Below are 14,433 nucleotides of genomic sequence, written 5' to 3'. Positions count from 1 at the left end.
GGTTTAAGAATTGAAGTAAAGAGCACGCATCATTCAATAATAAAACAGATTTAACAATATATAATATCTATTGATGATAATAGTAATAAATTTTAATGAGGGAAGCTCCCGGGTTTCAATAGTAAAACGATTACAAATATTGAATATATGCTATAGAGGATGGTCAAAAATAGGTATGCTATATAATCCAAAAATATTATTAAGATTGCATTCGGTGCCCAAAATTGAAAATTAATCCAAAGTATCTGTGAACAGAAATACAGTATTGAAAAATAGTATAAAAGTAGTAATATTTATTAGCAAATTGAAAAATCAGTAATGTAAGTAAAATTTGGAATATTTAAACTGTAGGCTATTAATTGATATTGAAAATAAATAACTGAATTAGGAATGATTGAATCTGAGAAGTAATTTAATTGATTTGGAAACAATTGAAACTAGAAAAAATAACCTTAAATTAATCAATCAAAACATCTAAAACTGCTTTGACTTAATGAAGTAAATTATTGAAATGAAAAAGCTTATTAAGCTTAAGTATCACCAAAGGATGATACAAAATGAGTCAAATATAAGTTATGTATTAATATACAAATGCCTGTGAAAATAAGTAGTCTAAATAATAAAAATTATTTAAAATGACTGGCAAAAATCTCTAGGCCAGCTATTAGAATAGTTCAAATTCAATGTAATAAATTTGTAGAAGGTCTGAACAGGTATTCAAAATGGCTGGCAAATCTCCAGGCCAGCTATGAGAATAACTATTATTCAAATGTCTCAAATCGGTAATAGAATTGTAGTAAATATAATCAGGTAAATAAGTTAATGAAAGGAACAGATACTGCCTTTCAAGTGTACTGCCGTCCAATCTAAATGTCCAGAGATATTTGAATATCAGGAACCAGAGTTGAATAAGGAGATTCAGTGAGACTTGAAATTCAGGAACCAGGGTTTCAGCAAGGATGATGTACCATGGAGAGAATAATGTAGTTTTTAAAGCTGAATAATCGTTCCAAGTTGGAATGTCTCAAAAATTGTAAGTACTGATAACATGAAAAATCGTGATGCACAATGTACCGTCAATGCAGGCTAGGCTTGCTAAAATTGAGTCCTAGTATTGTAAGTCCTGATGAAGTGTACCAAATCAATGATTTGTATGTCTTGTTGAATAAAGATATGTAAAATTCTCAAAATAATTGATAATAATAAATATTGCTAGTTCGAATTTCAATGTGTTTGAAATCCGTAATAGGTTAGAGTTCTGAATGAGAATATGTCACCAAACGATGTTATAGAAATTGGCTAGTAATTGTTGGAAATCACTGAGAAATGAGACGCCGCTCATGAATTTCGACTTGAATAACCTATTAGATAGGATAACCTTTTACATAGGTAATTGTTCAAAAAGATTAGATGAATTAGTTAGAATCAGCTTTGCAGTCACTGAAAGAGATGAATCAGGAACAACCAGGAAAAGATGCTGTAGAGTGTAGAACGAACGAGAAGCCATTGTGAAAAAGCGGCAAAAAAACACTGCCACACACATCTGAATTCACATTCAGAATTAAAATTACAATCAACAAATCAATGCCAAATAGAGAGGCACTAAAAATACTCAATAATACAAAATCAGACAAGAAATACAACTACAAAATACAATAATGACAAAATCGAGAATAGTTGATAGATTAATGACAATGGCTGTTGGGTTGGCAACAGACGGAGTGGGAAGGCGCTAAATTCAAAATTACTGAAGAATTTGATCTGAGTTTCAACATAAGCCAGGCCAGTTGTGTAATTAAAAGAATTGCACAAAAACAAAAATAAAGAGAATATGTTGAAACAAGAGGACGAATTATTCAGAATTGTCCTGAGGAAGAGGAGCAATACTTGTGATAGGTAAGTACCTTCAGAAGTGCGCACTAAGACCACACAAACCTTTTTATCAGCACCAGGGAAAGTTTGAACAATGCGACCAATTTTCCAATTTGTAGGAAGGTTATCCTTAAGAAGAACTAGTGTATCAACACTAATATTGTCAGAGACCGAAGTCCATTTTTGCCTTTTTTGCAATGTTACTAGGTATTCCTCTGACCAACGATCCCAAATCTTCTGAGTGAGAGAGGAAAGAAGTAACCAACATGACAAATAATTTGTATGTTTTGTATTAGATGGTTTGAAAGGTAATGCATTGATAGGTCTACCAATGATGAAGTGACCTGGTGACAAGTAGGACAAATCAGTTGGATCCTCAGTAAGAGGTACAATAGGTCTTGAATTGAGTATGGCCTCAATCTGAGTTGAAATAGTAAATAGCTCTTCCAAATTCAAGATTTGATTTAGTTTGACTACCTTGTTGATATTTTTGAAATTTTTAATGGCATTCTCCCACAGACCACCAAAATGTGGGGCATGGGGAGGAATGAAATTCCACTGAATGTTGAAGGCAGATGCTTTACACTGAATTTCTTTTTGATTTTGTGCTGATGATAGAAAGTCAGATAGCTCCATTATTGGCGCCATGAAATGTAGCATTGTCAGAATAGATTGTTTTCGGAATGCCACAATGGGAAGCAAAACGACTAAGTGCAGCTATGAAAGCTTTACTGGAAGCTTCAGTGACTACCTCCACATGCACTGCACGAGTCACCATACATATGAATAATGATAAGTAAGCTTTGACAAAGGTATGTGACCTGGGTCCACCAATATGTATGGATATTGGTCCAGCATAATCCACACCACATATTGTAAAATGGAAAATCTATGTTGACTCGGACAGTTGGTAATTGCCCTTCAACTGCTCAGCTTTTGTATGAGTGAATCGGAAGCATTTCAAACAAGTGTGCAAGATACTTTTAACAGTACGGGGAGTAGATATGATCCAATATTTCTGATGAATAGCAGCCATGGTGCTTTGTACTCCAGCATGAAGCAAGTGCAATGAGTTGCAATGACTAAAGCTTTAACAAATTTATGTTTGCTTGGCAGTACAATTTGATGTTTATATTCAAAAGGAATTTTGGCATTTTCTAAACGACCACCAACTCTTATAGTGCCATCTAAATGGAGAAAAGGTGTTAGATTCTTCAATGGGCTTTTTGATGACAACTCTTCATGCTCAGCTAGAAGGTTTAATTCTGTAGAAAAAGCTTCACATTGAACAGCCTTCACAAGTTGAAGTTCAGCATTTGAAAGTTCATCAATGGATGGAAAACCAGTATGACGATTCTCAATTGAACTATGTGAATTGTGAATGAATCGCAGCAGAAAAGCAGTGGAATGAATCATTTTGTGACATTCAGAAAATTTGGATATTATTTGAGATAGAACAGAAATTTGCAGAGTATTAGCATTGGATACTAGAACATTTGAAACAAGAACATTTAATGAGACTGAGCTCCAAAAAGAACTGGGCATTGATAGAAACTTAAGGCCATTCCACCAAAGGCAATGATCAATAAGCTCTTGAGGCATACAACCACGTGATATAATATCAGCGGGGTTATGAGCTGTTCTTACATGATTCCAACAAGATTTTGAGGTAAATTCCTGAATTTCAGTAATACACACAGCTATAAACATATTTTTCCTTTCAGCAGGTGATTTCAACCATTCGCAAACAGTCTTGGAATCGGACCACAAGATAATTTTAGAAAATGTCAAGTTCAGTGAATTGATAACTTTATTGACAAGTCTAGAAAGGAGTAAGGCAATGCACAGCTCTAACTTTGGTACAGACAATGCCTTGAGAGGAGCTATATGTGACTTGGAGCATAACAGCTGGGTTTGTATACCACTTTCTTGAATGGAGCATATATAAATATAAGCCCCATAAGCACTGAGACTGGCATCTGAAAAGCCATGAAGTTTGACAATAACATTATTGTCCTTACTAACAACACAACGTGGTATTGATATTTCTGAAATAGCAGGCAATTGTCAAAGTATTGTCAACCATTTAGTTAAAATACTACTGGGTAATAGATCATCCCAATCGATCTTAGACAGCCACAATTCCTGAAAAAGAATTTTACAAGAGATGACTGCAGGGGAAATTAGTCCAAGTGGGTCAAAAATGGAAGCAATACATGACAAAAACTCTCTTTTTGTGAAGGAGGTTTTATGAATTATTTCATTTATATTAGAAGATATAGATAAATTATCCGACTTAGCATTCCAAATAAGCCCAAGTGCCTTGGTTGCACTATCATTGGCTTCTGAGACTGGCCTAACTGATGAGGTTTCAATGAATTCAGATGGAAAAGAATTTAATACATCATCTGAGTTGCTTAGCCATTTCCTCAATTGAAATCCACCTTTTTCAAGAGTAGCTAATAAATTGTGAGATAGATTCTTAGCTTTTCAACTGAGTTAGCACCACAAAGTAAATCGTCTACGTAAAAATCATTTTTAATTGCTCGAGATAATTCAAGATTGTGCTTGGCTTCCAACTCAGCCAGTTCAATAAGACATCATGTGGACAAAAAGGCTGCAGGGGCAGATCCATAAGTGACTGTTTTAAGTTTATATTCTTGCAATGGTTTGGCTGGATCATCACGCCATAGAATATGGTGAAAATCATGGTCAGCTGGGTCAAGCAAAATTTGTTGATACATTTTAGAAATGTTGGCAACAAATGCAATAGGGTAAGTTCTAAAGTGCAGAACAATTTGAAATAATTCTTGTTGTACAGTAGGTCCTACATGTAAAACATCATTCAAAGATAATCCACTGCTAGTTTTGGCTGAAGCATCAAAAACTACACGTAGTTTTGTAGAAGTGGAATCTGGTTTCAAAACACAATGATGGGGTAGATAATAAGCCTTTTGATCTGTTGTAATTTCAGGAGCTTGAATCAAGTTGTAAATATCCATCCATAAATGACACATATTGCAATTTCAATTCTGGATTGGATGACAATCTTTTCTCCAGGGAATGAAAGCGTTTGACAGCTTGCCATCTTGAATTGCCTAAGAGATCAAAGGAATCCTTCCTTGGAAGTGAGACCATAAACCTACCATCATCTTGACGAATGATATTTAAAGTATTTAAATGAATTTAAAATATTAAAAATATTAAAATTAAAAATAAGTATTTAAAATATTTAAAGGCCTACACATGTAACAATCAAAAAATTAATCATTCCAATAGAAAAACTATGAAAAAATCTAATGCTATTATTTGATGACAAGATTATTGGTTCTTACAAAAAGGAGTACCTACTTCACTTTGGATATAAGACTAATATTATGATAATAGATCCTTGGTGGAAATCACTGGTATAATATTGTTATGAATAATATGCCAATAGAAGTGAAATATTGAGTAGGTGCCTGTTGATTACTTCAATATTGAACATGAAAATGGCTGCTTGAGGGCAGATACCACTGCATTAGCCACATCTGATGGGCTCATCTGAAGGCATACATATCTATTTATGTGGCTGGGGCCGTGATTAGGAATAGGACGATTTTTCTTGTAAAAGGTGTTTTATTTGAGCAGCATTATATCTGTTTTTATAATTAATTCAGAGTGAAGGAAACCTGTGAATAAGAGTTTCAATAGGTAGTGAAGGAAATTGTGTTGGCAACTCGAGTGAATGATTTTTGGGCGTGAAAATCTACTGGATGGTTGATCTGATTCTGATGAATATGGAAATAACCGAAGTGGAAATGGACGGCTATGACAGCCAAGGATGTCTCCATGAGATGTTTCGGAGACAAGCGAGGAAAACTCCCAATAATAATGCATATTATATTACCTTTAAATACCTTGATTATTGGAGCGACTGTTTAGCAGTACTTGGACAGTGTGGCATACTGAAAGCTGGAGTGGCCTACTTGCCTCTTGAGGTATCTTACCCTCAGTATCTACTGGATTCTGTGCTAGAAGATGCAAGACCAATTGCAGTCTGTTCCACAACAAAATTAGTTGATCGCTTTCACAAAATGGAGAAGAGTTGTGTAATTAACTTTGATGAGTTTTTTTATAACAAGGAGCAATATTTCAAATGGGATGATTATTGCAATAAGATGACACCGGCCTCAGTGGCAGTTTCACTGGATGATATGGCCTGCATTGTCTACTCCTCAGGAACAACTGGCAAGCCAAAAGGCACTCGCTTCACTCACAGAGATGCCTTATTCTCTCATATGTTGAGGCACAGGGCTTATCCCCATAAGCATGATCACCGAATAGCAGTTCTCTCTGCATGGGACATGCTCGGACCATTAATCAAAGGAATCGGAATCTACTTAATCCCAGACAATGTAATCCATGACCCCAAGAAATTGGTTGATGACCTTTATAGTTATAAAATAACTTGAGTACTGTTCACTCTGTCATTGTTGCAAGCGGTTTTGGAACTCCAAGGCATGGATTTGAAAGAAAAGCTTAAATCTGTCAGGCAAATCTGGTTGCATGGAGAAGTGGTTACAACAAATTGTGGGACAAGTTGTGTCACTTGTTGCCATGGATACAACTGCTCAACCTCTATAGAATTTCCGAGTGTCTTGATGTGGCCATTGCTGATCTTTTGCTATCAGTGGCAACAGGAGAGGCAGGAAAATATTGTCCCGTGGGTAAATTGCTTCCAAAGGTTCATGCTGTCATCATGGATGAATACCAAAACGTCAAAGCTATTGGAGAACCTGGAGAGATCTACATAGGCAGTCCAACACTGGACTTGAACCAACCTGGCCTGAATGCAACACACTTGATAGAGCAACCGGTGCATGTGAGTGCGTGTGTGGGGCAGAGACTGTACAGGACCGGCGACTGGGGATTCCTGCTCATATTAATACAGTTTTAAAAATATATTTAAAAAACACATACAATGTTTTGGCTATAATGCCATCATCAGTGTGTGAAAATATACTAGATTTCAAATAAAAATAAAACATTAGATGAAGTAAACAAAGCTGATTAAAAATCATATGATTTAAAAGTTATAAAAATGGGTATATTTAAGATTTATTTCATTGTACATTATTAATTTTTACCATATTAGAATAGCATAATATAAGATATTGTATGTAGCCTCCCTAGAGACTTTTCCTTTGTCAATAGGAAATACCATCTTCAATTAATAAATAAATGGATATTTTATTTGATTATTCAAAAATAAACCATCATCAAAAGTACAGTATTATTACAAGCCATGAGTAGGCTGTAGTATGTAGAAAACGGAATCAATCTGTCTGTATCTAGCAACAACTATTTGCTTTTTTTTATACATTAACATTATTATTATGTAAAGCCTATTAGAATAATCAAATCACTAGCTTTTAAAATAAGTGGAGCTGAATACATTATTTTGTTTTATTTTAGAAAAGAGTACCTCAGTATTGAACTACAGACTTATTAAATGATTAGGCCCACCTAATTTATAGGTTAATATCATAGGCTAGTTCTGTTTCTTGTAAAATAATAAAAAATAATTGTATAAAAATAACTTACCTTGATTCGATTGTTTGGCTAGTGATACCAAATATTTTGTTCGTTCTCGAAACATTGTAGCCCCACTGGCTTCTAATAAACTAGTCAATAATTTTTAATACATGACTACTAGTACATAGCCTACACTTTATCTTATTGGAATGAACATAATTTTTTAGGTTAGTTTGTTTGTGACATGTCAGTTTTTGACCTACACAACTTCACTCATTCCAAGACATGTCATATTATGGCACAAAACATATCAGCTCTAGGCTTTCTCAAAAACATTGATGTAAAACATGTCAACAAAAGCCCAAGTCTTTAAAACAATCTAGTTTTTAATATAGACATGTCAGGTTTTGCCAGAACGTGGAAATAAGCAATATCTATTCAGGGAACACATAACCTCAATATTGAAATTTTTTGACATGTCAGCTTATGACTTTCTGCCACAGAACTGTTAGGTTCGCTGTCTCTCCATTTTCAATGCTGCACAATTGATACAATCTCCCTACGATATAGAGTTTTAAAATTGTATATTATTCCTTGGTCCAGTGGTTGTAGTCTTGATGTCATACTTGGTGGGAAAAAATTCAATTTTACATTGTCCAATTGTGATGGGTTATTATGCACACGACTGCAGTTATCCAAAAACAGTAGAATTTTGCGATTTTCTTTTTTCATATCACTGTCAACAGAAATCAGCCATTCATTAAACAACTCTGTTGTCATCCATGATTTCTTGTTTGAACGGTAAATTGTGAGCAGCAATTTTATCCACTTGAAACACCGTGGTTTTGCAGATTTTCCAATCACAAGTGGATTCAACTTTTGAGATCCATCCATATTGCATGCTAAGAGAACAGTAATTCTTTCCTTGCTATGTTTCCCACCATGACATTTTTCATTCCTGAATGTTAGGGTGCGGTCTGGAAGACACTTATAGAAAAGTCCAGTTTCATCTGTGTTAAATATGTCTTTAGGCTCATAGCCGTTTAGAAGCTCTTTCAATTTATCAGTCCATTCATTACAAACCATGCTATCCACACTGGCGCTCTCTCCACAAATCTTCTTGAATGTGATGCTGTGTCGATTTTTGAAGTTTGATAGCCAACCCTCACTAGCTCCAAATCCTTCAATACCAAGAGACTCTGCGAAAGACTTTGCTTTTTCCTTCAGCATGAAACCACCAATTGGAATATTCTGTCCTCTACACTGGCGAATCCATTTGAGTAAGCACTCCTCAAGACACGGAAATTCACCCTGACGTGACCTCTTCTTACACACACTTGAATCACTTGCATTGATACGATCCTTGTTCTTCAAAATCATGGATAAGGTTGAGGGCAAAATCCCAAACTGCTTAGCAACGTCTTTTTTTGGCTGTCCATCCTCCACAGCTTTGATAACCCGCTTCTTATCACTGATAGAAAGACTAATGTTCTTCTTCTTTGCACTCATCTTGAATTTAAAATTTCACTCTAAACTAAATTTCACTTAACCAAAAACCAAGCAACACTGTTAACAACTGCCAAAAGAACTCTCAACTGGGAACTGAGAGCTGAGAGCTTTCTCAAACCATTACGGTGGTGTGTACACTGAAGTAAACAAAAGACATGTCACAACAGGTCTGTGTGATGATTCATTGAAGAAATGACAGGCAGTAACAGGTCTAGAATCAGACTTCAATTTATAGAGAGTAGAAGAAGAAAAATTCAAATTATAGAGTGTTGGTGGACTTCAAATTATAGAGATTAGAGGAACAAAAATTCAAATTATAGAATGTTGGTAGTCAAGATGTATCCTAAAACTTCAAATTATCGAAGGGACCAAAATTAGGGCAAATCAAATATAAACGGGATTTTATTTTGAAATAAAAATTATTTATTGATAAATGAATGACAAATATAAATTACTTTTCTACATAGTCTCCTGCTTTAAAAATACATTTTTCCCAGCAAGTGGGAAGGTTTTTTTTATCCCAGCATCATAGAACGAAGCTGATTGCATCACAAGCCAATTGCGCACAAACTCATTCACGCCCTCGTCATCTTCAAATCGTTGCCCTCCTAGAGCTTCTTTAAGCGGCCCAAACAAATGAAAATCGCAGGGCGATAGGTCTGGACTGTAGGGAGGATGTTCCAGTTGAGTCCAGTGCATTTCTTCCAGTTTTGAGATGGTTAGAGCTGCAGTATGGGGCCTTGCGTTGTGAAGGAGGATAACCTTTTGAATCGATTGGTCTCGTCTTTTGCGACGATATGCATCCCTCACCTTGGTCAGCAGCTCGCAGTAGTAAGCAGCATTGATTGTGCATCACTCGTGCAAAAAATCAATGAGCAAAATGCCTCACTGGTCGAAGAAGATGGTTGAAAGGACCTTGCCAGCTGACAGTCGAGTCTTGGCTTTCACAGGGGCTGCCTCCCCTTTCCTCCGCCACTCCATACTGGCTTGTTTTGACTCCGGAGTGTAGTGGTGGACCTACGTCTCGTCACAGGTGACAATCCGACTCAGAAATGTCTCCCCTTCTTCCGTGAACTTTGCTGCATGTCTCTGACAGACCTCCAAACGTCTCATTTTCTGATCTGTGGTCAATAGGCGAGGGACCCATCTGGCACACACTTTCCTGAACTGTAGATAATTTGTGATGATCGATTGACAACTCCCATAACTTATTCCTACCTGTTCTGCAATTTCGGATACCTTCACCCGTCGATCTTCATCAAGAATGTCTCGAACCGCGCGAATGTTTGCGTCTGTAATGCTGGTCCAAGGATGGCGATCATGTTTCTCATTTTCCACTCGTTCTCGCCCTTCCTTGAACTCTTTATGCCATGCAAACACACGAGTCCTTGACAATGTTTGATCCCCTAACTGAGCACTCAATCTTTGAAAAATTTCCATCGCTGGAACTCTTTCACAAGCAAGAAATTTTATAATAATACATTGCGCAGTGGAAGGGTGCACTTGTTGCTCCGACATCGTGATTGTAACTGAAAAACTGGCTGGAAGTGTGGGACGACTGGGACTGGCTCTCCCCACTCCTAGTGACCCCACCCAAGTATACTAGCAGCGCGGTCCCAGTCCTACCAACAGTAGACGCTCAGGAACAAAAATCCCGTTTATATTTGATTTGCCTGATACATTGATTTTTTTTTCAAATTATTGAGAGTTTTTCAAGGGACCAGACAAAAAATTCAAATTATCAAGAGATTCAAATTATCGAGAGTCGACTGTACTACTTTTATTAGGTACTCTCTGTGCAGGTTGTAACCCTCTTGCTCTAGGAAGTTGGAGTGCAATTTATTTTATAACCTGTTAGGTTTGACTTGTCACCCTTTTGAACTGGAATTTTGAAGAGGTAGCTGATGTTAACTAGTCTTATGTTGCATACTAATATTAGAGTAACACTATTGATATTATGGAAAATTAAACTGAAAAATATGTTGATATTTCAAACATAACTGAAAATCTTACCATTTGAACAGAAATTCCTATCAATATAAAAAATTGTACGATCATTACAGATTTATGTAAAGAAGTAGAAAACCAAGATTTACAGAAAAATCATCTTTATTGAAAAAAAAGTTGAACAATATTTACAAGTTCTTGTAGAAATCCCAGTGAACTCGAGGGATGAGATTGTTTTCACAAAGGCTTAACAAATCTTTTTTCTTTGCTTCATCTATTTTAATCAGCAAATTGTATGCTGGCTTCAAAACTATTGCCCCTGCTGTTGATGGTCGGCCACGAAGCTTTCCCCTGATATTGATTACTTTGAAATTCTGCTCTTCATTGCTAGTTTTATAGAATATCTTGAATGGGTCTGTTTTCCTCACTTCAATGATTTTTATTCCAGCCCATGATACTTTTTCTTTATCATCATTCACCGTGAAGTTCTTCCCCAACTCATCTGCCAAAAATTTAAGGTCGAGGATGTTGCTAGTGTCAAGCTCTCTGACATTGTAGGGTTTTCCTGACTTTTTTGCAGATTTTAAAACGGTTACCCATTGAGTGGGAACAGTAATGGATCCCCCTCTCAGAACCCTTTTTTTCTCTCGCTCAATTGTTGCATGCATGGAGTCATTTTCATTCTGTGTGTGTCCAGTGATGAGAAAGTTGTGTGTGATAGAGTTGATCGTTTCCGATGTGGCCACAACATGCAACAACATACAGGCAAAATATTTGTTTTTATTCTACCAAAGCAGTTGTCAGAATAAAGTACAACTTTTTCCTTCATTACAGATCTGAGAAAGATCAAAATTAATGATCCAATCTCATTTGAGCCTCTGTTTGCTATTTTCTCGTGCCAGAAAAAGCAGTGGCCTTCCTTATTAACCACATCAAACACAGTCAAATTGTAACAAGATAATTTTCTCTTGTAATAAAACTCTGAGCATTCCCTGCAGGGGCTATTCAGAACAGCCTGTAAATCGAAACAATAAACACCTATTGCTTCATTTTCTTTAGCCGACTCCACATCTCTACTTTTTTGTTATTGTGACAGAAATTTTTCATGAATATGTTTTCTGTACTTAGTTTCCATTGAATTTTTCTCTTCCTGTGGACAATTATTGTATGAGATACAGAGTGAGCACAAATCTTTTTTTGGCTGATGGAAGGAAATATTAAAATTGCTATTAAAAATCTGCTCATACAAATGCTGCATGCAAAACTCCTTCCCACTCTCTTTACATTTCTCCATGTGCATCCTATGCATTATTGATATGTTTAAACTTCCATCTAGATACTCTTTCTTACTCCTTTCCCGGCAATAGTGTGACTCCATTCTGCTAAAAAATTAATATGTGCTGCTACATCATTTTTTATTTGTTCAGGAACTGCTTTGTGGCTGCTATGTTTACCTCTTAGATCTCCCTCCAATACACTAACATTTAATATAGTCTATTTTTTAATATTGTCATTTCAAAATAATTGATCTATTGATACTCTGTGAGTAATATTATCATATTTCAAAAGCAAGGCTGTTAAATCACTCATGTAGGAAAATACAATATAAAGGGAACTCAAGTGTACAAGGACAATAATATTGATTATAAAAACAAAAAATAGTAGGCTTTATTATTTCAGAATTCATAAATGGAAAAGCCAAAAATAATTGAAACTTATACTCACTGAGGAAATGTCATCTTCATTGCAAGACGTATTAGCAATCACTGAATTTTCGTCCTGCCAATTGGATATCATTTCATATTCCATAATAATGCTGCTATCCAATAGATTGCTTGCGCATCCCTTGAAGATCCTCTGAACATACTGAGAATGTCTTAAGAATGTTCCACAACACCCCTGGGATGTGCTCTGAGAATGTCCCTGGAACCTGCCAATTTTGGACATTCGCTCCTTCCAGAGACATCCCCAGGACATTCCAAGGTACATACAGAACGTTCTGGGGATGTCCCTAAACTTCTTAGAGAACGTTCCTAGAAAATGCTCAGAACATACTTGTGCTGTGTGGGTTGTATCTTCTATGTTATCATTATAATGAATTTTGCCATCAGTACCACAGCTGGCTAATATTTGTGATTGATTAAAGATTTCAGCTTCATAATCAACATTTTCAGCCTGAAACAATAAACTTACATTGTTATATTGTAATATAGAATGTAAAATTTATTGTTATTATAGATACTTGCATGAAAAAACATATTTTGTTAAATTTTGTTATCAATTGAGCACAATATCAGTCACATTATTATTATTTTGTAAATGGTGCAGTTTTTTATGCTCTTAGAGGGTGGCCATCATAGGCTTTATGCTCAAATTTCTATTGAAAATATTCGATTAATGCTTTTTAAATAAATGAGATTAGTGATTTACAATGAATGAACAGTTGGACAAAGCTTATCAAATATGGAGAATGTAAGTTAGCTTACAATATCATGCAGGACAGAAAGGTCTGATCCTCTTTCAATATGACTATCATAATTTTGGCCAGCAGCTTCATCTTGATTGATAGAGTCTTGTGGATTGCCAAATTCCAGCATAAACTTCTTGAACCTGGAACAATATTACACATCTGAATTAGTTTTTACAAATTATGAAAATGATTGTTGCAAATCAATGAAACAGAAATCTTCCACTAAACCATGAACTGATGATAAAAATTCTCAACTTGAAAGGAAAAGTCTTGGCAAATATCATCTTGAATAAATTAAATGTAATAAGCTATTTATATTCAAAGGAGAGTGAGTGTTGTTTCTGAGTCCGATTCTGGTAGCTAGTGGATCAGTATAGAGCAGCTGGTCAATGTGATGTAAATATTCTCATTATTGTTCATTGACCCAGATACAACATAATTTTAATAAGGAGAGGACCACCGTCTTTGTTTCATAAAAGACAGAAAAATTATTACTAACATGAATAGGTTCTTGGAGAAGAAATACCAAGTGAGCAATATATAAAAGTATTGAAATAAAAATAGCAGAACAGTAATGTTTGATAGTGAATAAAAGTAGCTCAAGAATCATCCAGAATTAAAGTTGATAACAAATTGTTAAGATCGGTAAACATAAAAATTAAATGGAGAAACAAAAAATCAAGATAATTGATAAACGTCAAGAATCATTAGAGGCAGTTCATAATCAATAACCATTGAGGTTTAATATGGAAAGTTTATAATCGATAAACATCGAAGTTCAGTAGAGATAATTCAGTTAAGATGCACAGCATCTATGGTAATTCACACTTACAAATAACCTGAATACTAATGATAAGATTACAATACAATAATGAGCTTTAAAAATACTGAATTTGAATTTAAAATGTGATTAATTTAATATTTATAAAACTTGCAGATTACAAAATATTGTAATTGAACAAAATATATTTGATGCAATAAAAATTGCTTGTTTGTTTAAAAATCCTAAGTCAATAATACATTGTGATGATCAAATAACTAGCCCAAGCCAGTGATGTACAATATTTCACCAAGTAACCAATATTTTAATATGTTAAGTGATTCTGCAATAGTAAGTT

General features: G+C 35.2%; 2 protein-coding genes across 2 annotated transcripts; both read right to left on the bottom strand.

Annotated features, from left to right (window-relative positions):
* Positions 1 to 8,117: 8,117 nt before the first annotated feature.
* On the bottom strand, positions 8,118 to 10,679 carry LOC120352043 (tigger transposable element-derived protein 4-like). The gene is made up of 2 exons (XM_039431481.1): positions 8,331 to 10,679; positions 8,118 to 8,125 (listed from the first exon to the last, which is right to left on the bottom strand). Exons 1-2 carry the CDS (start codon positions 8,896 to 8,898, stop codon positions 8,118 to 8,120), a joined length of 576 nt encoding a protein of 191 aa, XP_039287415.1. The 5' UTR covers positions 8,899 to 10,679.
* Positions 10,680 to 12,491: 1,812 nt separating this feature from the next.
* LOC120351964 lies at positions 12,492 to 13,459 on the bottom strand. The gene is made up of 3 exons (XM_039431149.1): positions 13,332 to 13,459; positions 12,918 to 13,020; positions 12,492 to 12,683 (listed from the first exon to the last, which is right to left on the bottom strand). Exons 1-3 carry the CDS (start codon positions 13,440 to 13,442, stop codon positions 12,529 to 12,531), a joined length of 369 nt encoding a protein of 122 aa, XP_039287083.1. The 5' UTR covers positions 13,443 to 13,459; the 3' UTR covers positions 12,492 to 12,528.
* Between the last annotated feature and the right edge of the window lie 974 nt (positions 13,460 to 14,433).

The sequence above is a fragment of the Nilaparvata lugens genome, chromosome 6, assembly GCF_014356525.2.
Source record: "Nilaparvata lugens isolate BPH chromosome 6, ASM1435652v1, whole genome shotgun sequence".
In the NCBI taxonomy this organism is placed as follows: Eukaryota; Metazoa; Arthropoda; class Insecta; order Hemiptera; family Delphacidae; genus Nilaparvata; species Nilaparvata lugens.
The sequence above is the reverse complement of the archived record's forward strand: the minus strand, read 5'-3'. Positions and strand labels throughout refer to the sequence as shown.

Bases quoted from the DNA above. Each gene is read 5' to 3' on its own strand.
- LOC120352043 (XM_039431481.1), bottom strand. From the start codon at position 8,898: ATGAGTGCAAAGAAGAAGAACATTAGTCTTTCTATCAGTGATAAGAAG.
- LOC120351964 (XM_039431149.1), bottom strand. From the start codon at position 13,442: ATGCTGGAATTTGGCAATCCACAAGACTCTATCAATCAAGATGAAGCT. The intron at 13,021-13,331 runs GTAAGCTAACTT...TTATTGTTTCAG, and splicing joins TTTCTGTCCTGCATGATATT to GCTGAAAATGTTGATTATGA. The intron at 12,684-12,917 runs CAACCCACACAG...TCAAGGGATGCG, and splicing joins TAATGATAACATAGAAGATA to CAAGCAATCTATTGGATAGC.